Source organism: Rhamphochromis longiceps, linkage group LG2, assembly GCF_057381845.1.
Source record: "Rhamphochromis longiceps isolate RC_006_pf linkage group LG2, R_longiceps_female_GT1.1, whole genome shotgun sequence".
NCBI lineage: Eukaryota > Metazoa > Chordata > Actinopteri > Cichliformes > Cichlidae > Rhamphochromis > Rhamphochromis longiceps.
In genome coordinates this window covers 13,398,150-13,422,396 of record NC_140558.1, presented here as the reverse complement: position 1 = coordinate 13,422,396, position 24,247 = coordinate 13,398,150, and the positions used below count along the sequence as shown (strand labels likewise).

Sequence of the window (24,247 nt, the reverse complement as noted above, 5' to 3'; positions counted from 1 at the left end):
TGTCAAGTGAACAGATGGTAGATTTCTGTTTCAGTTTACACACCACAACGGCCACCATATTTCTAAGTTTTTCAGGGCCGAGTACAATAACCTCAGTTTTATCTGAATTTAGAAGCAGAAAATTAGAGGTCATTCAGATCTTTATGGCTTTAAGACATTCCTGCAGTTTAACTCATTTGTGTGTGTTATCTGGCTTCATGAATAGATAAAGTTGAGTCTCGTCTGCATAGCAGTGAAAATGTATGACTGCCACTGCAATGTAATACCTACAGCCTGCTCTAATTGCTGTAATAAAACAATCAGAATCACAATATTTTATTAATCCCTAAGGAAATTACACAGTTGCAGTTGCTGCAAGACAACAAGGACAGTAACAGTCTGAACTAAATTAAGTAATACAATTGATCGCAAAGTTACTAAATATAAGCAATAGCTCTAATATATATAAATAGCTCTATAATAAATATTACATAGTTTAAATATATGTGATTGACATTTTTGTTCTAAAGTGTAAAACTTTGTTATTTGTCAATTTCAATGTAGAAAATATGCAAAACGGTCTAACTATTGTACTGTGTACTGTGCATCAGATGGAGGAGTTGTACAGTGAGATATGAGACAGGCAGGAATGATTTCCTGTGTAGTTCAGTGGTGCATTATGGGTAATCTCAGTCCTTCACTGAATGTGCTCCTATGACAGGCCAGCATGTCATGGAGTGGGTGGGAGATATTATCCAGCATTGTCTTTATCTTGGATAACATCCACCTCTCTGGTGCCACCTTAAGGGAGCTCCGTCCCCTCAAAATTACTGGCCTTGCACATCAGTTTATGCCCCAGCATGCAACAGCATAGAGAGAGAGGGGCATTGGCCACAACAGATTCAGAGAAAATCCGGAGCGTTGTCCAACAGATGTTAAAAGACAGCCGCCTCAAAAAATGGAGACGACTCTTGCCCTTCCCTTTAACTTGCAGTGGTGTTTTTTAACTCAGTCCAGTTTATTGTTAGTGTGTACTCTGAAATATTGTGGTCAACAGTACTAAATGGTGCACGGAAGTGTAGCAGGACAAGTACAAAAATGAGTCCACCATCAGAGGCCATAAGAAGAGCATTTGTAACCTTCAATAGTGGTGTTTGTGTTTTGTGATAAATTCTGAATCATGACTAACTGATTAATAAATGCAGCTGCATTATGTCTCTTTTTCTTGACAGATTTCTGTGAACTCATAGTTGACACAAACACTATAAACAAAAACCTCAAACTGTCTACAAACAACAGGAAGGTGAGAAACGATCTGATTTATCCTCATCATGATGACAGATTTCTTGACTGGTGTCAGCTGCTGTGTAAAGATGTTTTATGTGGTTACTGGGAGGTGGAGTGGACAGGTGAGGTTGATATATCAGTAAGATACAGAGGAATAGGAAGGAAAGGAGAACGAAGGAACTGCAGATTTGGAGAGAATCCTCAGTCCTGGAGTCTGGACTGCTCTAATGCCCGTGGCTATGCCGTGTATCACAATCAGAGAAAATCACCCATTCACCCTGTGGCGAGAATAAGGCACGGCGGGACCACGGCGTATCATTTAGAGCCATCTTTATTCACATCTCACCACAACACAACCCCAACCCCTGAGTCCCCGTGCTTTAACACGGCAGGTGTGATTGCGGATGCCGTGCAGGTGCGTCCGCACAGCACCGCAGACCACGCCCCACTACACACCCCTCCTCCTCCTCCTCGTCTCCTCCCTGTGGTTCTAAGCGAGTAGCAGTGTATGTGGACTGTCCTGCTGGCACTCTGTCCTTCTACAATGTCTCCAGTGACTCTTTGATCCACCTCCACACCTTCAACACATCACATTCACTGAACCTCTTTATCCTGGCTGTGGAATCTGGCACCATTCATGTGGTTCCTCAATGCATCTGTGTTCTGTGCAGGTGGAAGAATCTCCTTCTGTTAGAGAAACTGTGTAACTGCAGATACACGGACTCATTGATGAAAGATGCATTTTTGTAACTTTCACTTACAGAACTGTTTTGTACTAATATTTGGATAAAAACTGAAAAGTAAGCTTTAAACACTAAGTGAAATTCACACTATAATTACACTAATGTAAGATAAGTATATTGTTTAATATGGTACTTTACAAAGGATATACTATGCATGTGGTAGATATAAGTATCTCAGCTGATTATGTATTAAAGAAAAGAAAAGAACTCTTGATCAGGTATTGAAACACCATCTATTGTCAGCACAACTGTTCTTAAAAACAGATTTACATACGTCATTAAGCGTTCACTGTAGTCAAGTTCTGAAGGAGAATTAAAACGAATGATTCAGCTGAATACAGTTTAAAATCACATTTCTCTGTGTAGATTTTGAATAAAATGATGAGCATTACTTGTCTTTATTAGCACTGCGCTGTTCTTTTCATTATCTGATTATCAGAATTATATCTTTCTGACATAAACATTAACAAGATAGAGTAGTTACTCATTGTGTCCATTGGAGGGCAGTGATCCTCATAGATTATGTCCCTTTACCAGTTTTCCATTTACAAGTAAATACAACTTCAAGTTAAAATAAATGAGGATTAATTTAAAGACAAAAAGAATGTCATAGAAGGAGAAAAAAATACATTACACGAGAGAAAGAGGCAAAGATTTCAAGACAAACACTGTAAGTTTGTATTTTGGTCGCAGAGTAGAAATTAATAACTAAGTGTTGAGTTGACTGTGAAGAGCCCGTCAGACTGACCTCACTTGTGTGCTTCAGCTGTACTGACATTTACATACTTTAGCAACAATATTAATCAATAAAGAAACTATGATTTCAGTCATACTGAAGAGGGATGGATAGATGGTCTTATCAGATTGGCTGATTGGTATTTACTGCACTCAGCACGTCACACAATGCTCACAGCCTGGCAGTCAAAATGAATGTACACCGTAAAAATAATTACCACAAACATAAAGCAGATAAACTCTAAAGGCAAACAGATACAGGGCAAAATGATTTAGCGGACATGATAAAATATAGAAATGCCAAACAGAAAAACAATAAACCACTTTCATGTCCATGTGGGAAGCAACTTAATTTTTATATAGAAACTTGAACAATTTCTCTGTTAGATAAGATAAGATAAGATAAGATAAGATAGAACTTTATTAATCCCTCGGGTGGGTTCCTCTGGGAAATTCGACTTCCAAAAAAAGCACAGCAACGACCAAAGTTACAGTTACAGAACTGTTATATATATATATATACACACACACACACACACACACACACACACACACACACACACACACACACACACACACACACACACACACACACACACACACACACATATATAAATACAGAGACAAATATAAATAAAATATACAAAGGGGATAAATAGAATAAATAGGAATAAAAAATAAAAATACAAGTGAATTGCACATTTCAAGTATTGAGTCTATTGCACTGTTGACTATTTACAAAAAGTATTGCACAAGGTATTGTACAGTGAGGTGCAGAGGCACTACAGCTTAGTTGTTCCCCCCTCCTTTGTCCTCCTGTTTCCCCTCCCTCTCCCCTCCAGAGAGGAGTTAAACAGTTTGATGGCGTGTGGGACAAAGGAGTTTTTAAGTCTGTTAGTTCTTGTCTTGGGGAGAAGCAACCTGTCACTGAACAGACTCTTCTGGTTGTTTATGGCCGTGTGCAGAGGATGCCCAGCATTGTCCATAATGTCCATCAGTTTCTTTAATGTCCTTTTCTCTGCCACTGTCACCAGAGTGTCCAGCTTCATGCCGACCACAGAGCTAGCCCTCCTGATCAGTTTCTCCAGCTAAGGCTCCAGTTAAGGCTGCAGCTCAAAGAATACTAATATATCCTGTAACGTTACACATATCACTGCTTTTCATAGTGATATTTATATTAGAAATACTGAGTATAGACATGCATTGAATAATACTGTCAGACTTCAAGAAATAAGTTGCTGCATTTCTGAGAAAGTGAAAACAGTTTCTGTGAACCTGTAAATTTGTCTTTTATCTTTTAAAGAGCTACTGGCCTTTTCTGACGTTCCTCAAACGCCTCACTGTTATGTGTGTTTCAGTTTCATTGTGAGAATGACAGCCGAGCACATGATGTTCTCCGTGAGAAACCTCAATTTGAAGGTAATGGGTGCAGATTTGAATGCTTTGCTCGTTGACAACAGCAGTGGTTCGGTTACTTACACTAGTAACTTATGTTCAAGTTACTTATAATCAAATAACTTATGCTCAAGTAACGGAGTCAGAACTTCTGTTTATTCGACACATCAGCTACGGGCTGGAATTCGTCCAAAAATGACTTCACGTGTCCTCTCCCGATGGCTTTTTCTTTCATCAAAGAAATTTGTGTAGAATAATTGATGAGGACTTGGGAAAAGAGAACCGCTGTTAATAATACGATGACGTGTCTATCTGCCATGTTTAAACTTCCTGAAGAAGTTTAAACATGGCAAGAAGCTCATCTTAGATTCGGCGGGCGGACTGACCCTCGAGTAACAGATCGAGGAAATAAGCTGAGGGCACCATCAGAAGCACGCATCAAAAACAGGCACACACTCAGCCTGTTTGTATCATTATTGGTCATGTTTACTTTCACTGTTTGACGTTTCCTGATGCTTTTGCTTGATGATGTTGTCGAGTATAGGCTATGGATTATAAGTATTGTAACGTTCACAAGAACCAGACGGTTGGATCTCAGTCTGTCCGTTTATTCGGCAACACAGGAAAACGGGCCGTTAACTCCGGGGAGAGTGCCCTCGTACAACACTTCACTTCAGCCCCGCAGTCACACAACAACAACAAGAACGCCCCTCTCCTCCCTGCACACATTAACTCCCTATTTCCTGCAGCACAACCAAACATTTATCTTAAAGAAATAACAACAGCGTGCAGAGATAACCAACATGTCACTGTAAAATAACATTTAACCATTGTTACAGTATGTTCGTACTTCTTTCTACTTCATTTCGGACATGATGTGTTTATTAATTTATTTAGAGCACATATGTATACGCAGCTATCGGTGTATATGTGTTTATTTTATATCTCCGTCCGGTTATCACCATCGTCATCATCACCATGAACTATATTCTTATGGACTCGCATTAAATGATCACGTCGTTTTGTGTGTCAGTGTCCCGCTCTGTGCTTTGTTGTAACCTTTGGCTGGTGTATAGTGAGTTTGTGAGAGTGACCGAGGCTTCAGCATGCTGTTAAACTCGGGTTTAAACTGCGCTTCAGAGGATGAAACTTTCTGTTGTTTGTACATTTTGCCCCCCCGCAGCAAGCATGGTTGAAATAGTGACTTTAGCTCTTTTAGCTCTGTGGTAAAAACTGGCATGGCAGAAAAAACTGTGCCATGGATAGACAGGTATTGTTTCCATGGAGATTAGTAGTCCAGTCATACTTTCCCTGACCAATAATAATAATATTAATAATAATAATGATAACAATCTGTTTCATTTAAATTTAACTGTAGTTACTGAATACTTTAAAACTGTACACTCAAAAAATTAAAAAGGTGGAGAAAATGTTAAGATAATTTTCATTTTCAATATCAAAATTCCAGTTACTAGTATTTTATGGCATCTTCATTAAACTGGGTTCACCTTCATCTGAACTGAACTGGTTTCAGCCGTGAGCTGTGTAACTGTGTTGTATTAACTAAAATAGATAAGATCCGATCAGGGAAATGCAGCGGGACTTTCTCCAGGCTGTAGTTTAAGGGACATTCATGTTGAAATGACCTATGGTGTGATTTCTTGCAGACTGATTCTGATCCAGGGATGCTCCACCTTCCTGCATAGTTTCTTTTTCATTAACCTTTTTGGGGATTTCACAGCAGTTAAGTTGGAGCCTGTAATTATTGTCTTGTCTTAGCAGAAATCATTAAAACAGCCATGCTGTCTAGCCCCATCACTTGCTTATAATGTGTTCAGGTGACAGTTACCTATGAATCCATTAAATTTCTGTCATCACCAACATTTCACACTGCTTCATCTTAATCCTCAGTCTTGTCTCAAAGCTTATATGAATATGATTCATTTCCAGTGTTATTGTAGTTGAACGTGTGATTGTTAGTCCTCCTGACACATCATGACAGTCGGGATGCCATTGCCTCACCTGCATATGTTTCCAAAGACCATCACTGATCCACCACCGAGGTGGTTGTGCTTGTTTGTACAGAGACATTCACACCTGAGGCCTGCGGCAGGTAATTTTGTAGTGCTGGCAGTGCTCCTTGCATAAAGGAGTAGATAAAGCTGATGGGTTAAGAACCTTCTACAGCTCTGCTATAGTAACTGCGCGTGTTCTGGAACACTGCACTGATAGCAACATTTATCCCCCGCAGTCCCACTACTGCACAAGTATTTCACAATTTTTTTCATGTATAAAGGACAAATACAAGAGCAAATATTCAAAAGCCAAGTAGAGATATAATATTTACTAATAAGTGTTTCTGAGAAGCACAAGTCATTTCTCATTATAATATCTGATTCTTTGAACACAGCTCAGACAGTCTAACCTGTCAAACTGGTCACAGTGATGTAACGAAGGTGTGGAGAAACATGCAAGCATGTAGAGAGGAAGAAGTGTTGCTTCGCTTCATCCTATAAAGGTTTAACATACAGCGCAAGACAGCTGTTGTATACAGAAGTGCTCGGGACACCAGAGAGCTGCACACTGATAGATTTTGTGTCTGAAAGTCCAGTGAGTAGATCACTGATCGGTTGCAATGGTATTAGCCTACTGTTAAACATTAGCAGTTTGATTATGTTCTCAGGAAAACAACTGAGGGTGAATGTGTTATTGTTGCGGGTGTAACATAATATTTGAATCACTCAAGAAAGCGTTTAATAATAAAAGATCTGAATCACATTATCAGCTCCATTGACAGACGTTTCATTATGTTATGTAACAGATCTGTTCAAGACACATGAAGTTATTTGAGAGTTTATTTGAGTGAAAACTTTCACCTGCATGTTCTCAGTGCTGAGGTCAATAAGCTGCTGCAGTGCTTGATAGCTTTAATCGAGTAAGAGGTATAATGTGACTCTCCCCCCAGCTTGATGTTTGTGTGAAGGTCTAGGCTTGGGTATGACTTGGATCTCTAACTATCCACGACCCTTCGATTGATTGATTGAATCTTTATTTTGAACATGTTGAAAAAGTAAAACAAAATAGAATTAAAAGAGACAAATGAACAAAGCAAAACAAAAGGAAAACGAGCAACCACAACTCCAAATAACGTTCATGTTCAAAAAGGAGCAGGAAGAAGCATAAGCTTATTTAATCCCACCCCTTTTCCACTATCTAGTATCAATAGACTACAGAAATACCTCCTTGCAAATACATTATATGTTATGTGTAATTTTTTTTTATATATATACATATATGCTTCTATCTATCCATACATACTTATATACACATACGCACATATGCACATTTTCAATAACCCCATTAACACCTCAAGGATACACAACCTACAAAATATATATATATATATATATATACATATATATATATATATATATATATATATATATATATATATATACCCATACCAACATACCCGTGCACCCGCACACACATGAAAATATTAGACAAGAACACCCTATCAAATCTCTACCTTTTCCCTGTACCCTGTAAAAACCATATCCTTAAACCACTTTTTAAACTGTGCCATGCTTGGACATTGCTTCATATCTTTACTTAGTCTGTTCCACAGCTTCACTCCACACACAGAGATGCAAAAACTTTTTAATGTTGTACGGATACGAGGATGTTTTAAATTTAATTCCCCCCTCAAATTGTATCCCCGTTCCCTTTTAGAAAACAGTTTTAGAATATTGTCAGGAAGCAGGTTATTTATTGCTTTATATATAATTTGTGCAGTGAGAAAATGAACCAGATCTGTGAATTTTAGAATTTTTGATTTTAAGAATAGTGGATTTGTATGATCTCTGTAACCAGTTTTATGGATTATCCTTATGGCCCTTTTTTGTAATATAAAGATTGATGATAGCGAACATTTGTAAGTATTGCCCCAAACCTCTGCACAGTAGTGCAAATACAGTGCAGTCAGGGAACAATAGAGAATGTGGAGTGATTTGTGGTCCAGAATGTGTTTTACTTTACTCAAGATTGAGACACTTCTTGAAATTTTGTTATGTATATGATTTATATGAGACTTCCAGTTTAATTTATCATCTATAATCACACCAAGAAACTTATGTTCAAGTACTCTTTCAATTTCCACACCATCTAAATGAATCTGCACTTGTGCATTTCTAAGGGAATTCCCAAATAAGATAATTTTAGTTTTACTTCGATTTAGCGATAGTTTGTTCCTGTTAAACCATTTTTTAATTTTGCACATTTCTGAAGTAATTGTATCCAGCAGCTCCTTTAGATTCCCCCCAGAACAAAAAATATTTGTGTCATCTGCAAATAATACTAATTTTAATATATCAGATGCCTTACAAATATCATTTATATAAATAATAAATAATTTTGGACCCAGTACAGAGCCTTGTGGAACACCACAAGCAATGTCCAAGCATGATGAGGAATGGACACCCAGCTTCACAAATTGTTTCCTGTCACTTAAATAATTTTTCACCCATTGCAGTACAACCCCCCTGATCCCGTACCGTTCCAGTTTATTAATTAATATGTCATGATTGATAGTGTCGAATGCTTTCTTGAGATCCAGAAATACTCCAGCTGCATACTGTTTCTGATCTATAGCATTTGTAATCTCCTCAATTGATTCGATTAATGCCAGAGATGTTGATCTTTTTGATCTGAATCCATATTGACTGTCAGAGAGTAATTTATATTTATCTAAGAATTTGTCTAATCGTTTATTAAACAGGTTTTCTAGGATTTTGGAGAATTGAGGTAGTAAAGAAACAGGCCTGTAATTTGTGAAGTGGCGTCTATCCCCGGTTTTATACAGCGGCACAACTTTAGCTATTTTCATTTCGTTTGGCACTTTTCCCGTCTGAAATGATAAGTTGCAAATATATGTTAGAGGTCCTACAATTCCTTCAATGACCTTCTTGACGATTTTCATGTCAATATCATTACAATCAGTAGATGTTTTATATTTACACATACAGTGGGGCAAAAAAGTATTTAGTCAGCCACCGATTGTGCAAGTTCCCCCACCTAAAATGATGACAGAGGTCAGTAATTTGCACCAGAGGTACACTTCAACTGTGAGAGACAGAATGTGAAAAAAAAATCCATGAATTCACATGGTAGGATTTGTAAAGAATTTATTCGTAAATCAGGGTGGAAAATAAGTATTTGGTCAATAACAAAAATACAACTCAATACTTTGTAACATAACCTTTGTTGGCAATAACAGAGGTCAAACGTTTACTATAGGTCTTTACCAGGTTTGCACACACAGTAGCTGGTATTTTGGCCCATTCCTCCATGCAGATCTTCTCGAGAGCAGTGATGTTTTGGGGCTGTCGCCGAGCAACACGGACTTTCAACTCCCGCCACAGATTTTCTATGGGGTTGAGGTCTGGAGACTGGCTAGGCCACTCCAGGACTTTCAAATGCTTCTTACGGAGCCACTCCTTTGTTGCCCGGGCGGTGTGTTTTGGATCATTGTCATGTTGGAAGACCCAGCCTCGTTTCATCTTCAAAGTTCTCACTGATGGAAGGAGGTTTTGGCTCAAAATCTCACGATACATGGCCCCATTCATCCTGTCCTTAACACGGATCAGTCGTCCTGTCCCCTTGGCAGAAAAACAGCCCCATAGCATGATGTTTCCACCCCCTTGCTTCACAGTAGGTATGGTGTTCTTGGGATGCAACTCAGTATTCTTCTTCCTCCAAACACGGCGAGTTGAGTTTATACCAAAAAGTTCTACTTTGGTTTCATCTGACCACATGACATTCTCCCAATCCTCTGCTGTATCATCCATGTGCTCTCTGGCAAACTTCAGACGGGCCTGGACATGCACTGGCTTCAGCAGCGGAACACGTCTGGCACTGCGGGATTTGATTCCCTGCCGTTGTAGTGTGTTACTGATGGTGACCTTTGTTACTTTGGTCCCAGCTCTTTGCAGGTCAATCTCCCAGGTCCCCCCGTGTGGTTCTGGGATCTTTGCTCACCGTTCTCATGATCATTTTGACCCCACTGGATGAGATCTTGCGTGGAGCCCCAGATCGAGGGAGATTATCAGTGGTCTTGTATGTCTTCCATTTTCTGATGATTGCTCCCACAGTTGATTTTTTCACACCAAGCTGCTTGCCTATTGTAGATTCACTCTTCCCAGTCTGGTGCAGGTCTACAATACTTTTCCTGGTGTCCTTTGAAAGCTCTTTGGTCTTGGCCATGGCGGAGTTTGGAGTCTGACTGTTTGAGGCTGTGGACAGGTGTCTTTTAAACAGATGATGAGTTCAAACAGGTGCCATTCATACAGGTAACGAGTGGGGGACAGAAAAGCGTCTTACAGAAGACGTTACAGGTCTGTGAGAGCCAGAGATTTTCCTTGTTTGAGGTGACCAAATACTTATTTTCCACCCTGATTTACGAATAAATTCTTTACAAATCCTACCATGTGAATTCATGGATTTTTTTTTCACATTCTGTCTCTCACAGTTGAAGTGTACCTCTGGTGCAAATTACTGACCTCTGTCATCATTTTAAGTGGGGGAACTTGCACAATCGGTGGCTGACTAAATACTTTTTTGCCCCACTGTATGTACAATGTCAATTATTTCTTTTTCCTCCACTGATGTGAGGAACATTGAGTTAGGGTTCCTATCAATCAGGTTTTCACTACAGTCTACTGATGGACTCAGGAATTTGTTCTGCCAGTTTTGGTCCAATATTTACAAAATAATGATTAAAGCTGTTGACCTTATCAGCAGTGTTTTCCATAATATTGCCATTGTCGATAAAGTATTGAGGATAACTTTGTTGTCCAGAATTATTTTTAATGATACCGTTTAAAACATCCCATATTCCCTTCATATTATGTTTATTGTTGTTCAATATTTTACTATAATACTCCTTTCTACATACACGTATAATATTGGTCAACTTATTTTTGTATTTTTTATATTTATTTATATTTATTTATCTTCTCTGTATCAGAGCTCAGCACCTGATTATCATTCACAAACCCTGCTCTGTGTGTCCTTTGTATTGAAGCCTGAGCAGCAGCAGCAGCAGCAGCAGCAGCAGCACATGCCACACTCTAATGGACCTGCTGGACCTGAAACTGGAAATAAACTAAATTCTGTGTCCATGAAAACTGACCAGCCAATGGAGTCTTATTTTAAAAAAATTGCTGATGGAAGGTAAATTTGGAGAGGAATTTTAGACACAATACTTTTTTTTTATTTTAAAAAAATTAATATTTACAGAAAGTCATTTATTAACATTTATCATTGCTTTTTCATTTCAGGATTGATCACAGACTACAATCTTCTGGATCTTCACCCAGCTGTGTCTCCTTCAACAGCAACAAGTCAAAAAGCATGATTTATAAGTTTAAAAAGCAAGATCCTGATGAGCTGAAGTAAGCTGTCAGTAAAATGTCTCTGATGTGTCTTTGAATTGTTGTGTAATGGTTCTTACATCTGGTGACAGGGCAGGAGAGCTTTGCTAATGTACACAACTAACACACACATAGACACACACACTGATATTAGGAATCCATATTTCCTGCTGTCAGAAAGCTTCAAGCACAGTGTACGTTTTAGTTAAAGATACAAACTTTTTTTAAATCTAATTTGTCTCTCATGAGCCTCCTTGATCTATACTTCTTCCCTCACAGTTTAAAACTCAAACTTTTTGGAGTCATAATGTCTCAGGGAGATGATGATATAAGGATATTGTCATAATCTTTCCACCAATTGAACTGGTTTGGTCATCATTTGCTATTTCTCCCTGCTTACAATACAAGGATAGACAAACTGTGTAGAACCAGGAGCAGTTATTGCACCCATAGAGGAGGATAACAAATTAACATGTGTTAAAATCATTAGGCATTTCTAGTGGTTCAAGGATTAGGTGGGACAGCATAATGTCAAGCTTGGTCCAGATTCATTGATTTGATGCTATGCAGATCTTTGCAGGTAGACATCTACATGTTGTAGGAGCAGCGTAAATTTTAAAAAAATATATATCAGTTGTAATGCTTGTCCTTTTGTTTCCCTGCTGCACAGAAAACATGATTAACTGTAGCAATTATGTTTTGTAGTGAAGTTCTTAAACAGTTCAGTGTGCTTCTTTGAAAGCTGCTATAGCACCTTGTTTTCACCCTGAAAGGGGCATGGACGTTCTGATTTTAGGGCGACTCTAATAAGTTATAGTGCTAATAAGTTATAGTGCTAAATAATGTTGGCAGGCACATCTTTGTAGAATCTGGACTCTATAGATGTGGGACCTGGAAAAGTAAACCCTTATCAGAACAAGGAAAAAGGTTTACTTTTTTTAAGCATTTATTCCTATTTATGCTATTTAATGAGAGATAATATAAGCTAATTATTTTATGGTTCATCCACAGGATTGAGGACTGGGAGAACTCAGAGGATCAAAGTCATCAGTATGACGTGGACTCCAAATTTATGGTTTGTCCATGTTAAAACTAATATTTTAAATATGGTCAGTTCACAGACATACCCATGCTATATTTTGCAAACCTGTGGTTTGCCAGTCTGGCCACCATAGATCTGATGTGTGGCTTCATTAGTCTAATTGTATTCTTCATTTACGTTCTATTACAGCAACTGGAGGACAATATTATCCCTTTTGGGAAAAATGAACTGAAAAACCTGCAGAAGAGTGTGAGTCCAGATAACTCAGAAGGCAATGAGTGTGAGGATGACAGATTTTTGGGGTGTGACGACAAACAGCAGAAAGACTCATTTCTAAGGAGCACGCTGCACTTCCTAAGAAAAATGAACCAGGGGAAGCTGGCTGACTGTCTACAGAGCAGTAAGACAATCTTCCAAAGATTTACCCCACTGAATGAAGACTAAATGGCTGATCGACTGATAGATTCAAATACTCATGCTTTAGGAGAATGCATAATTGGTGGTAGGTTTGATGTACCTTTGTACTTCTAAAAATCCTGCTTTGTGTGTGTTCTTTCAGAATGCCATGCTGCAGTTTGTCAGCATAAATTTAAATACAGTCTGAAGATGAAATTTCAGTGTGTGCTTGAGGGCATTGCTAAAGCAAGAAACCCTACCCATCTGAATCAGATCTACGCTGAACTCTACATTACAGATGGGGATACTACAGAGGTCAATAATGAACATGAAATCAGACAGCTTGAAACATCATCCAGGAAAGTAGACAGGCAAGAAACAACAATCAAACGAGAAGACATTTTTAAAGGTTTACCTGGAAAAAAGGAAGAGATCAGAACAGTGCTCACAAAGGGAGTGGCCGGCATTGGGAAAACAGTCTTAACTCAGAAGTTCACTCTGGACTGGACTGAAAACATAAGCAACCAGGACATCCAGTTCACATTTCCATTTACTTTCAGAGAGCTGAATGTACTGAAAGAGAAAAAGTTCAGCTTGGTGGAACTTGTTCATCACTTCTTTACTGACATAAAAAAAGCAGGAATCTGCAGCTTTGATGAGTTTCGGGTCATGTTCATCTTTGATGGTCTGGACGAGTGTCGATTTTCTCTGGACTTTCACAACACTGAGATCCTGACTGATGCTACACAATTTGCCTCAGTGGATGTGTTGCTAATAAACCTCATCAGGGGTAATCTGCTTCCCTATGCTCACCTCTGGATAACCACACGGCCTGCAGCAGCCAATCAGATTCCTCCTGAGTTTGTTGACATGGTGACAGAAGTCAGAGGGTTCACCGATGAACAAAAAGAGGAGTACTTCAGGAAGAGATTCAAAAATGAAGACCAGGCCACAAGCATTGTTTCCCACATCAAGTCATCACGGAGCCTCCACATCATGTGCCATATCCCAGTTTTCTGTTGGATCACTGCTACAGTTCTGGACGATGTACGGAAGACTAGAGAGGGAGCAGAGCTACCAAAGACTCTGACTGAGATGTACATCTATTTCCTGGTGGTTCAGTCTAAAGTAAGGAAGATCAAGTATCATGGTGATGCTGAAACAGATCCACACTGGAATTCAGAGAGCAAGAAGATGATTGAATCTCTGGGAAAACTGGCTTTTGACCAGTTACAAAAAGGAAACCTGATCTTTTATGAATCAGACCTGACGGAGTGTGGCATCGATATCAGAGCAGCCTCGGTGTACTCAGGAGTGTTCACACAGATCTTTAAAGAGGAGAGCGGACTGTACCAGGACAAGGTGTTTTGCTTCGTCCATCTGAGTGTTCAGGAGTTTCTGGCTGCTCTTCATGTCCATCTGACCTTCATCAACTCTGGTATTAATGTGCTGGAAGATCAGCTAAAAATGCCTTTATGGTCTAAACTGTTTAAAGAAAGAAATTATTTAAAATATCTCCACCAGAGTGCTATTGACAAGGCCTTGGAAAGTCCGAATGGACACCTGGACTTGTTTCTCCGATTCCTCCTGGGTCTTTCAACTCAGACCAATCAGGGTCTCCTTCAAGGCTTACTGACAGACACAAAAAGACATTTTGAGAGCAATCAGGAAACAATCCAGCACATTAAGAAGAAAATTGGTGAGAATCTGTCTGCCGAGAAAAGCATCAATCTCTTCCACTGTCTCAATGAACTGAACAATCGTTCTCTTGTGGAGGAGATCCAACAGTCTCTGAGATCAGGAAGTCTCTCTATAGATAAACTGTCTCCAGCTCAGTGGTCAGCTCTGGTCTTCATCTTACTGTCATCAGAAAATGATCTGGATGTGTTTAACCTGAAGAAATACTCTGCTTCAGAGGAGGCTCTTCTAAGGCTGTTGCCTGTGGTCAAAGCCTCAAGAAAAGCCGTGTAAGTACACAGGTACACATGTATTGAAAACAAAGTGTATAGATATTTGAAATTAGTGAATAGTCTTCTCTGTGAAACAGAAAATAAGGCTAAATAAATGTCTTTCCTATGTTGTTTTACCTAGATTGACTTTCTGCACCCTTGCAAAGAGAAGTTTTGAGGCCTTGTCTTCAGTTTTTACTTCTGAGTCTTCTAGACTGAGAGAACTGGACCTGAGTAACAACAACCCCCAGGATTCAGGATTGAAGATATTATCTGCTGGACTTGGGAGTCCACAGTGTATGCTAGACAATCTCAGGTCAGATGGATATAGTTCTGCCTTACCTAAAAGAAAGAAAATCCCATTTTGCAGTTGATTGTGGAATTTTTAGTAGTGAGGAAATTTTGCATCTGGATTGGACAAATGTTTGTCGTACCAGTCTACATGCTTAGATGCTTAATTTTATACACCTGTGGCTATGGAAATGATTGAAACACTTGAATTGAATGATTTAGATGTTTGACTGAAAAGTTCTACCGCCCAACACCCATTTCACCTGACCTCTTTGGCACTTCCTGTGGGTGGTGGGCTTACAGGACAGGAAGCCCATATTGCTTTTTTGGGCTGCACCCGGCCAGGCCCCATGGGCTAAGGCCCGACCACCAAACACTCTCCCTCCAGCTCCTTCCTTTTTAGTCTGTGGGACTTTGGAGGCTGCTGATAGGTACTGGTAGTCCAAGCAGAATGTGGAATAGGCGGTAGCTGAAGCAAAAACTTGGAGCTTGGTCTGATCTTTTGGCAGTAAGTCGAACTTATTCTCAGTGGGTGTCTGACTCAGCCCTTTGTCACTGAATACATTCATAATTTTTATGGACAGAATTTCTAGTTGTAGCCAAGTGACAGAAGGCTTCCACTTTGGTGGCCTCAGAATCTCATCTCTGCTTTTAGAAGAGGATGTTGCCTTGTTGTTGTTGGCCTCAGGTGGTGGTCTCGAGCTCTCACTGGTGTGATTTGCAGCAGAGTGTGATTTGCAATCCGGTCCTCAGCCAAAAAAGGGTGGAGTGCTCACTCCAGGTCAGAGATGAGTTTCTGCCCCAAAGCAGAGGAGTTTAAGTATTTCAGGGTCTTAAACTCCTCTGCTTGCGATCCTTGAGGAGAGAGGGGACTGAAGGGAGAGGGGAGTGAGAGATTGACCGAGGTATCAAGCAGTCAGAGAGTGATGGGGATGCTGTACCAGTTTGTCATGTAAAGAGAGAGCTGATCACAACAGCAGAGCTGTCAATTTAACGGTTTATCCCTATACTCACCTTTCACCACAAGCTCTGTTTATTGACAGAAAGAATGATATCACAGATACAAGCAGCAGAAATTAGCTTCATGTAAAGGTGGCTGGCGTCTTCCTTAGTGATAGGGTGAGGAGTTCAGTCAAGAGGGTTTCAGAGTAGAGCCACTACTCCTCCACGTTGAAAAGAGACAGTTGCGGTGCTTTGGCCATCTAATTAAGATTCTCCTGGGCACCTTCTGCATGAGGTGTTCCAGGCATGTCACACGAGAAGGAGGCCCCTGGGGAGACCAAGGACACGCTGGGGGAATACCTACCTTTTTTTTCATATATTATCTCACACGCAGTTATGGTCTCTCATTGATAATTTTATGCTTTCATGATTTTCGTGTTTTCTGTTCTTCAAACAATAGTAATGTGGAATATGTAAGAGTTAGTGCCACTTTTAGATAGATTAGACGGGTAGATAGGATTACATCTTATTCAAAAACGACTGACATGTCACTTTAACACAAATATTACTATTCATCATTTTCTTCAGGCTGAATGGCTGTTTCATAACAGAACGAAATGTTGGTTCCCTGGCCTCAGTTCTCAGCTCCCAAACTTGCAGCCTGAGAGTGCTGGACCTGAGTAACAACGACCTGCAGGATTCAGGAGTGGAACTACTGTCTTGCGGCTTGCAGGGTCCTTCCTGCACGCTAGAAACTCTCAGGTCAGATTGCAGTACAGTGCTGCTCTAGGGAAAACAGTTAGGGGAAAAGAAGTTGTTTCAATACTATCTCCAGTATCACCAATAAAGTCAATTTAGTTAACCGTTTGGAGCCGGTCGGAGCGGGCACGCTCTGTTTTGCGTAACTATTTTTAAATCCCGGTAGCTCTGCAACCACGTAAGCTAGCGCAATAATTTTTTTTGCATATGAAACCGGAGGAGTTGTACTTACATCTTATGCCATCAACTTATCCTAGGTCACAGTTTCCTTCCACATACAGCTTTGCAAAAACTGCATAAAAAGCACTTGCAGCAACAAAAACATAATATTCCAGAAACACGCTTTGCCGATCCGATCAGCTGTTCATAACACTTCCTACGTTGGAATAGACGTCAGCGCGAACTTTTGCATGTCCGCCATTACCTGCCCAAAATCGGAAGTGACGTCATTTTCGCGGAAATGTAGTTTTTTTTTTTTACCATCAGGGCCTCAGGGCCTATACTGGTGCTTTTAAAAGTTATCTTTGACTTTATGACTTTCTGTGTCTTTTCTGGGATGCTTAGGACTCAAATTGCACTGCTGGAAATAGCTTATTTTGATGCATATGCTGCTTTTTTGCAAATTTGCAGTATAATATTTATTTTCGTTTTTCCTGCAGTATATAAAAATTGGTGTATTTCAAAAATAAAACTATGAAGACACTCAAAATAAATTTCCTGTGGTAGGAAACTATTTTGTGCAACTTTTTTGTATTTACAGTTTTGAGGGATAAGCCTCTTAAATTTCTCTAACTAGAAATATATGTTAAAAAAGCAAAAACGAATTTCAATTTTTTTTGTAGTTTATTGCACTTTTTTGCAATTTATGTAATTACTATGCACCTAATGCAGACATATTATTAAAGTTTGGGCTATAATGGTTGTATTGATGTATAGCAACTTGAAATGCTCCCAAAAATGGGGCATGGGGCAATCCGCCCTAACTCGCTAACTGAGATTTGCCGCGTTAATGCGGTTATGGCGTTAAGTTCATTTTAATGAGATTAACGCTGACAGCACTAATATAGACAGTACAGTCTGACATTATACAGTCATCTGGTGTTTAGCATGACTGTGATAAAATAGTTCTATTAACCCTTTAAGACCTACCATGGAACCAAGTCCGCCAGAGCTTATATTATATTTTTACATAGTGTGGTGCCATTTTCAGCAATTATACAGCAATTATACAATTATACAGTTATACAACAATTATAGCCCAGATTTTAATAATATTTATTAAAATTTTAATAATATTTATTAAAATCTGGGCTATAATTGTTGTATTGATGTATAGCAACTTGAAATGCTCCCAAAAATGGCACCACACTATGTAAAAATATAATATAAGCTCTGGCGGACTTGGTTCTATGGTAGGTCTTAAAGGGTTAATAGAACTATTTTATCACAGTCATGCTAAACACCAGATGACTGTATAATGTCAGACTGTACTGTCTATATTAGTGCTGTCAGCGTTAATCTCATTAAAATGAACTTAACGCCATAACCGCATTAACGCGGCAAATCTCAGTTAGCGAGTTAGGGCGGATTGCCCCATGCGTCAACATGTTTGCGCGGTTAGCTCGTTAATGCATTAGCACTGTGCAGCCCCATTAACAGGACAATGCGTGCTAACTCGCTAACGAAGATTTGCCGTGTTTTGCGGTTATGGCATTATGGCACTAGTCTATATATTTCTTTACTGTCTAGTATTGACTATACCGAAGGTATTTAATTGGGCTATTTATTTTTACAAGTAAACACCCCAAAAATGTGATAAGATCTTGATAACTTGTTTCACTTAAAATGTTATTTCTCTTATTGTCTCTTTAGACTGAGTGTCTGTAACCTCTCTGAAGCAAGCTGTGCAGCCCTGTCCTCAGTTCTTAGCTTGCAATCCTCTAGTCTCAGAGAGCTGGATCTGAATAATAACAACCTGCAAGATTCAGGAGTAAAATTGCTGTTGATAGGACTGAAGAATCCACACTGTAGACTGGAAACTCTCAGGTCAGGTTTCTCTAACCTAATCAAATGGTCATCTTTAAATTTAGTATAATCTTTTTGTGTGTCATACCAGTTGCACATCTATTCTGTTTCTTCCTATGGTACCATTTTTCAGGTACCTTTGTTGATTTCAACATCTCAACAGTCTAGTCCAGTCTAAAACACACCTTGGCACATTTCTATACAGTGGCTTTTATTATTGTTTAGATATGAATCTATTTCTCTGAGAGCAACAGCTCTTTATCATTAAAATAAATTAAAATATTGTATTTATGTCAAAACGGAAAATTTATAGTGTTGGTCAGCTTGTTTTAATACTAGCCCAAAACTCATTTATGACATATAATATAGGCAGCTTTAACCTTCCCGCAGTTGCTGCACTCTTCATGCCACTTGGCAGAACAGATCCATACTGCCAAATATGAATACTTGCAGATGAAAATAGCAATGGTAATTTAACAGTAATGGTCACTGCATTACAGAAAAAAAGGGATAAAATATTTAATTTCTTTGTGTGTTCTCAGGATATCAGGCTGTTTGATTACAGAGGAAGGCTGTGCTTCTCTAGCCTCAGCCCTGACTTCTAACCCCTCTCATCTGAGGGAGCTGGACCTGAGCTACAATCACCCAGGAGACTCAGGAAAAAGGCTGCTATCTTCTGGACTTGAAGATCCCTGTTGGAGACTACAGAGTCTCAAGTATGGAAAATGTATTGCACTCAAAGATAATGACAAAGAGGAGAAAAAAGCTAAATAGGTATAGCCATAAGTAGATTAACTGGATAGTTACTGTATGAATGCTTCATTACTTTATTAGAAGAAACAAGGCAACAGATTTAGTGTGTACAAATTGTGGATCTGACCTTTATTTGTAGAGCGACATTTCATGTACTTCATGAAATAGTAAAGTGATGATAACAGTAAAAATAAATGAATGGTAACTCAAAGAAGAACAGATCAAATAGACTTTAATCCTGTGTATTCAGCTTGTTTACAAGTGTTCCATACTGATGTAAAATGCATTTGTGAAGAACACAGTTATTACTCCAACACTGGCAGTAAATAAGTGAAGTGTGTGGATGAAAGTGCATTGTGAAAAGACTGTGTTGGTCCTGACAGTCCTCCTCCTTTCAGGTTGGAGCCTGCTGGTGTCCAGTGGCTCAGACAAGGTCTGAGGAAGTGTAAGTATGTTTTAAAATGAGTCAAAATTAAAATGACCAAAACTTACTGTGGATGAAGATGATCTCCAACGTTAGTTTTCATGAAAAGGTAATAATGAGCAGATTATGTCCTTTTGTCTTCATTAGATTTCTGTGAGCTCACAGTCAACACAGATACAGTAAACAGAAACCTTAAACTGTCTGACAACAACAGGAATGTGACATATGTGAAAGAAAATCAGTCATATCCTGATCATCCATACCGATTTGACCAGAATCATCAGCTGCTGTGCAGAGATGGTCTGACTGGCCGCTGTTACTGGGAGGTTGAGTGGAGTGGAGGTGTGCATATATCAGTGAGTTACAAGAGAATCAGCAGGAGAGGAGAAAGAAATGACAGTTGGTTTGGAGGGAATCCTCAGTCCTGGAGTCTGTTCACCGATGGTGGTTACTCTATCTGGCATGATACAAAAGGAACATCCATCTCTTCCTGTTCCTCTTCTTCCTCTGTCTCTGGCAGAGTAGCAGTGTATGTGGACTGTCCTGCTGGCATTCTGTCTTTTTACAGAGTCTCCTCTGACAAGCTGATCCACCTCCACACCTTCAACACCACGTTTGATGAACCTCTGTATCCTGGGTTTGGACTCTGGTCTTGGTCTTACTTATCACTGGCTTCCTCGGTACGTTTGTGTTCTTTGCAGAAATAATTCACTTTTGTTAAATAAACTCAGACTGTTGACTGTGTCACACTGGTCAGGATCACACACAGCTACAGACCCAGTACTACAGAGCAAATCCAGATGTACATCAAGTATATCTTTTCATTACACAGATTCACGTTTGAGCTGTCTTTCAACTCACATGTGACTGAATGTTGTTCTTGTGTCCTTAAAAGCAAAGGATAAAGACAGTAAGAGTTATAACTGCTGCCACCTGGTGATTAGTCACTCAACAACAAAATGCATTTGTTTATTGTTTTCCATTTTGACGAGACAGATAGGCTTACTGAGTTTGGTTGTGAGCGTGTCCTGGAAAGAAACAGATTCCTGCTAATTATTACTTAGTAATATCAGAGTCTAAAGATTTCTTGTGTAACACTTTTAATGAACGCACTGGTACTTGTAGTATTTTTCTACACTAACTGAGCATTCAAAGTGAGTTTCACTATTAGCCACATTCACTCACAAATATTCATGCAGCGCTTTAATCTATGTTTATAAGCACTTTTTATCTGTCATGCACAAACTGACTGCTGGCTGCACTGGATACCCCCTTATACATTTATTAAAGGAGGGAATTAGCAAAACAGTTGTTGTAACCAGGCTGTAAACGTGTTTGTTATGTTGTTACCATGTTGTAAAAATGTTAATATTTTCATATTTTTTTAACAGTATACTTGTAGAGGTGTTTTCAAAAAGTACTTGTATAAAATGTAAATGAACATAGAAAGCAATCCGCAAACTATTTAAACATAATATTTATTAAAGATAAGATGAAAACACATAAAATTCTGAGGAAGTGTAACTTTTTTTTTTTATTGTGTGGAAGCATCCACACTATTGAGTTCCTTCTTGATGTTTCCGTACACTTTTCGCCGTGGATCTACTTCCACAATTTTTGTGCTATTTTCACCGTTCAAATTTTAAACTATTCTGCTATTTCTGCTAATGACGGCTATGTCTTTTGGTATTTTTCACTATTATACTTTTTAAAATATTAAGCTTTTTTTCCTTTAATTTGAAATGAATGGGAAACTTCTGCAATTCTGCTAAAATTTGCTTGTTTTTGAAACTTAACTACTTCCTCATATTTTCACATAGAGCAACCATTCAAACTTTAAAATGTTCTCAAATTATTGGGCTATTCAGGTATAAATCAGCTTTTTCAAATCTTTTACCGTTTTACTTTTATGCCTCTTAAAGTTTTCAGTTGCAAAATTGTGATTTTTCACAAAATACATGCGTCGTTGTGGTTGCTATGCTCTTGGCTTCCAGTGTGCCACTGAAGGTTTTGCAGTCTTCTCTTCATGTCCGAACAACTTCTTGCTACTTGCTCAATTTTCACTCAACTTCCACAAATTATACATCAAAACGTAGGTATTTTTGCTGGCTTTCAGGAAATGTCCCCATCATTGTTGTGGGACTTATAGAATTTTTGCAAATCTCCTCAGACCAACACAAAGTCGGAAAACTCTCCATAGAAAGTCAATGGAGAGTTTGTTCAAAATCACCGCTTGATTTCTGTAATGAGAGGCATATTCGAATCGTCATATCTCCTTAACGAAACAAAGTTAAGACATGAAGCTTGTCCCAGTATATCTTCAGACACTCCTGACGCTCACAATTCAAGAATTTCTTTCTCACCTATTACCGTTCTGAAATGAGTTAGACTTGTTTGAGGGTAGGAAATTCGTCCTTCGCTCAGATTTCTTCAGATTTCAAACTCTGGAAATGAACCACTTTTTTCTCTCGTCATAACTTTTTGTTGGATTTCCACAGAGACCTGAAAATTTCCATGACTGTTCACCAAATCCTGCTTTCTCTTACGGTGAAAGAATGATATCGATGCTCCAAATAGATTTAGAGTTACAAAGCGTTGTTTGAGGGCAGGTCAAGGCAATTTTTGCTTCGCTCTACTCAGTTATGGTGCATTACAAGTCAAATATCTTTAATAATTCATATTTTAATGATAAATTGTTAACACTTTAAGATTCCCCCCTCTCTTCTGAACAAAACGGTGTAAGAATGACCGCTCTATCCCCTACGGTTAGGAAATTATGGTCATTTGTTTGAGGGGAGTCGTCACTATGAGAAATAGACTGCAAAAATCCTGTGTCTCTCTGTGCTGCGTGCACCTGTTTTGGTGGGAAAAAGTACACAGCCTCTCTGATTGGTGGATTCAAATTCAGCAGCTCCCAGCCTGCTTGACTGAGCTAGAAACTTGCTTCTCTCTCCGTGTGTGTGTGTGTGTGTGTGTGTGTGTGTGTGTGTGTGTGTGTGTGTCAGAGAGAGAGAGAGAGAGAGAGCCTTTTTATGGGATGATCTCATTGTAAGATTTAAATTCAATATATTTAGACTGGTTGACTGAATTGGATCTTGTGTGTGTGTCTCTCTGTGCATGTGTGTTTCCTTATGTGTACATATTTGTGATTGTGTGGCTGTTATATATTTTTTTGCTGATTTTTTTCATTTAACAAGTATATTTGAGGGACCCTCAACATGTTCAGCATTTTTTCAGCTGTCCATTTTGCTTTTCCAATTTTTCTGTTTAAGTTATTACTATTGCGCTAAATCATACTATTTCTGCTATTTTATAAGATTTGTGCTAAATATAGTATTTCTGATTAATTATAGTTTTTCTACCAAATCATAGTACAGTATTTCTGCTTTTTATAGGATTTGTGCTTAATATAGTATTTCTGCTAAATGTAGTATTTATGCCTAATCATAGTATTTCTATATATTTCTGCCAGGTCCCCAGGCAGCCAATCCTCTGTGAGGACTAAGGCATTCAAATTTACATATCAGGGCCTGCGCGGCTTCCCAGCCAGCCAATCATATCTTAGGGATGAGATGAGACATTCAAATTTACAAATCAGGGCCTGGACGGCTTCCCAGCCAGCCAATCATATATGTGGGCTGAGGCATTCAAATTTGCATATTGGGGCCTTCGTGGCTTCTAAGCCAACAAGTCATCGATGTCATATATCTCTAAAAATTCATATTTTAATGATAAATTTTCAACACTTGACGATTTCCCCATCTCTTCTAAACAAAACGTTGTAAGAATGACCGTTCTGGCCAATACAGTTAGGAAATTATGGTCATCTGTTTGAGGGGAATCCTCACTATGAGAAATAGACTACAAAAATCCTGTCTCTGTGCTGCGTGTGTGCACCTGTTTTGGCGGGAAAAAGTACACAGCCTCTGTGGATTCAAATTTAGCAGCTCCCAGGCTGCTTGACTGAAACCTGCTTCTCTCTCCGTGTGTGTGTGTGTGTGTGTGTGTGTGTGTGTGTGTGTGTGTGTGTGTGTGTGTGTGTGTGTGTGTGTGTGTGTGTGTGTGTGTGTGTGCATGAGAGAGAGAGAGAGACCCTC

At 39.0% G+C, this 24,247-nt stretch overlaps 1 protein-coding gene and 1 pseudogene across 1 annotated transcript; both read left to right on the top strand.

Annotated features, from left to right (window-relative positions):
- LOC146677051 (stonustoxin subunit beta-like) overlaps window positions 1-1,973 on the top strand; it is a 10,199-nt pseudogene extending 8,226 nt beyond the window's left edge.
- Window positions 1,974-4,080: 2,107 nt separating this feature from the next.
- On the top strand, window positions 4,081-24,243 carry LOC146677050 (NACHT, LRR and PYD domains-containing protein 3-like). The gene is made up of 12 exons (XM_085418058.1): window positions 4,081-4,163; window positions 11,221-11,369; window positions 11,477-11,590; window positions 12,581-12,644; window positions 12,801-13,011; window positions 13,171-14,974; window positions 15,099-15,272; window positions 16,778-16,951; window positions 18,821-18,994; window positions 19,516-19,689; window positions 20,125-20,171; window positions 20,298-24,243. Exons 1-12 carry the CDS (start codon window positions 4,116-4,118, stop codon window positions 20,855-20,857), a joined length of 3,693 nt encoding a protein of 1,230 aa, XP_085274184.1. The 5' UTR covers window positions 4,081-4,115; the 3' UTR covers window positions 20,858-24,243.
- Window positions 24,244-24,247: the final 4 nt, after the last annotated feature.

Bases quoted from the DNA above. Each gene is read 5' to 3' on its own strand.
- LOC146677050 (XM_085418058.1), top strand. From the start codon at position 4,116: ATGACAGCCGAGCACATGATGTTCTCCGTGAGAAACCTCAATTTGAAG. The intron at 14,975-15,098 runs GTAAGTACACAG...TGTTTTACCTAG, and splicing joins AAAGCCTCAAGAAAAGCCGT to ATTGACTTTCTGCACCCTTG. The intron at 15,273-16,777 runs GTCAGATGGATA...CATTTTCTTCAG, and splicing joins TGTATGCTAGACAATCTCAG to GCTGAATGGCTGTTTCATAA.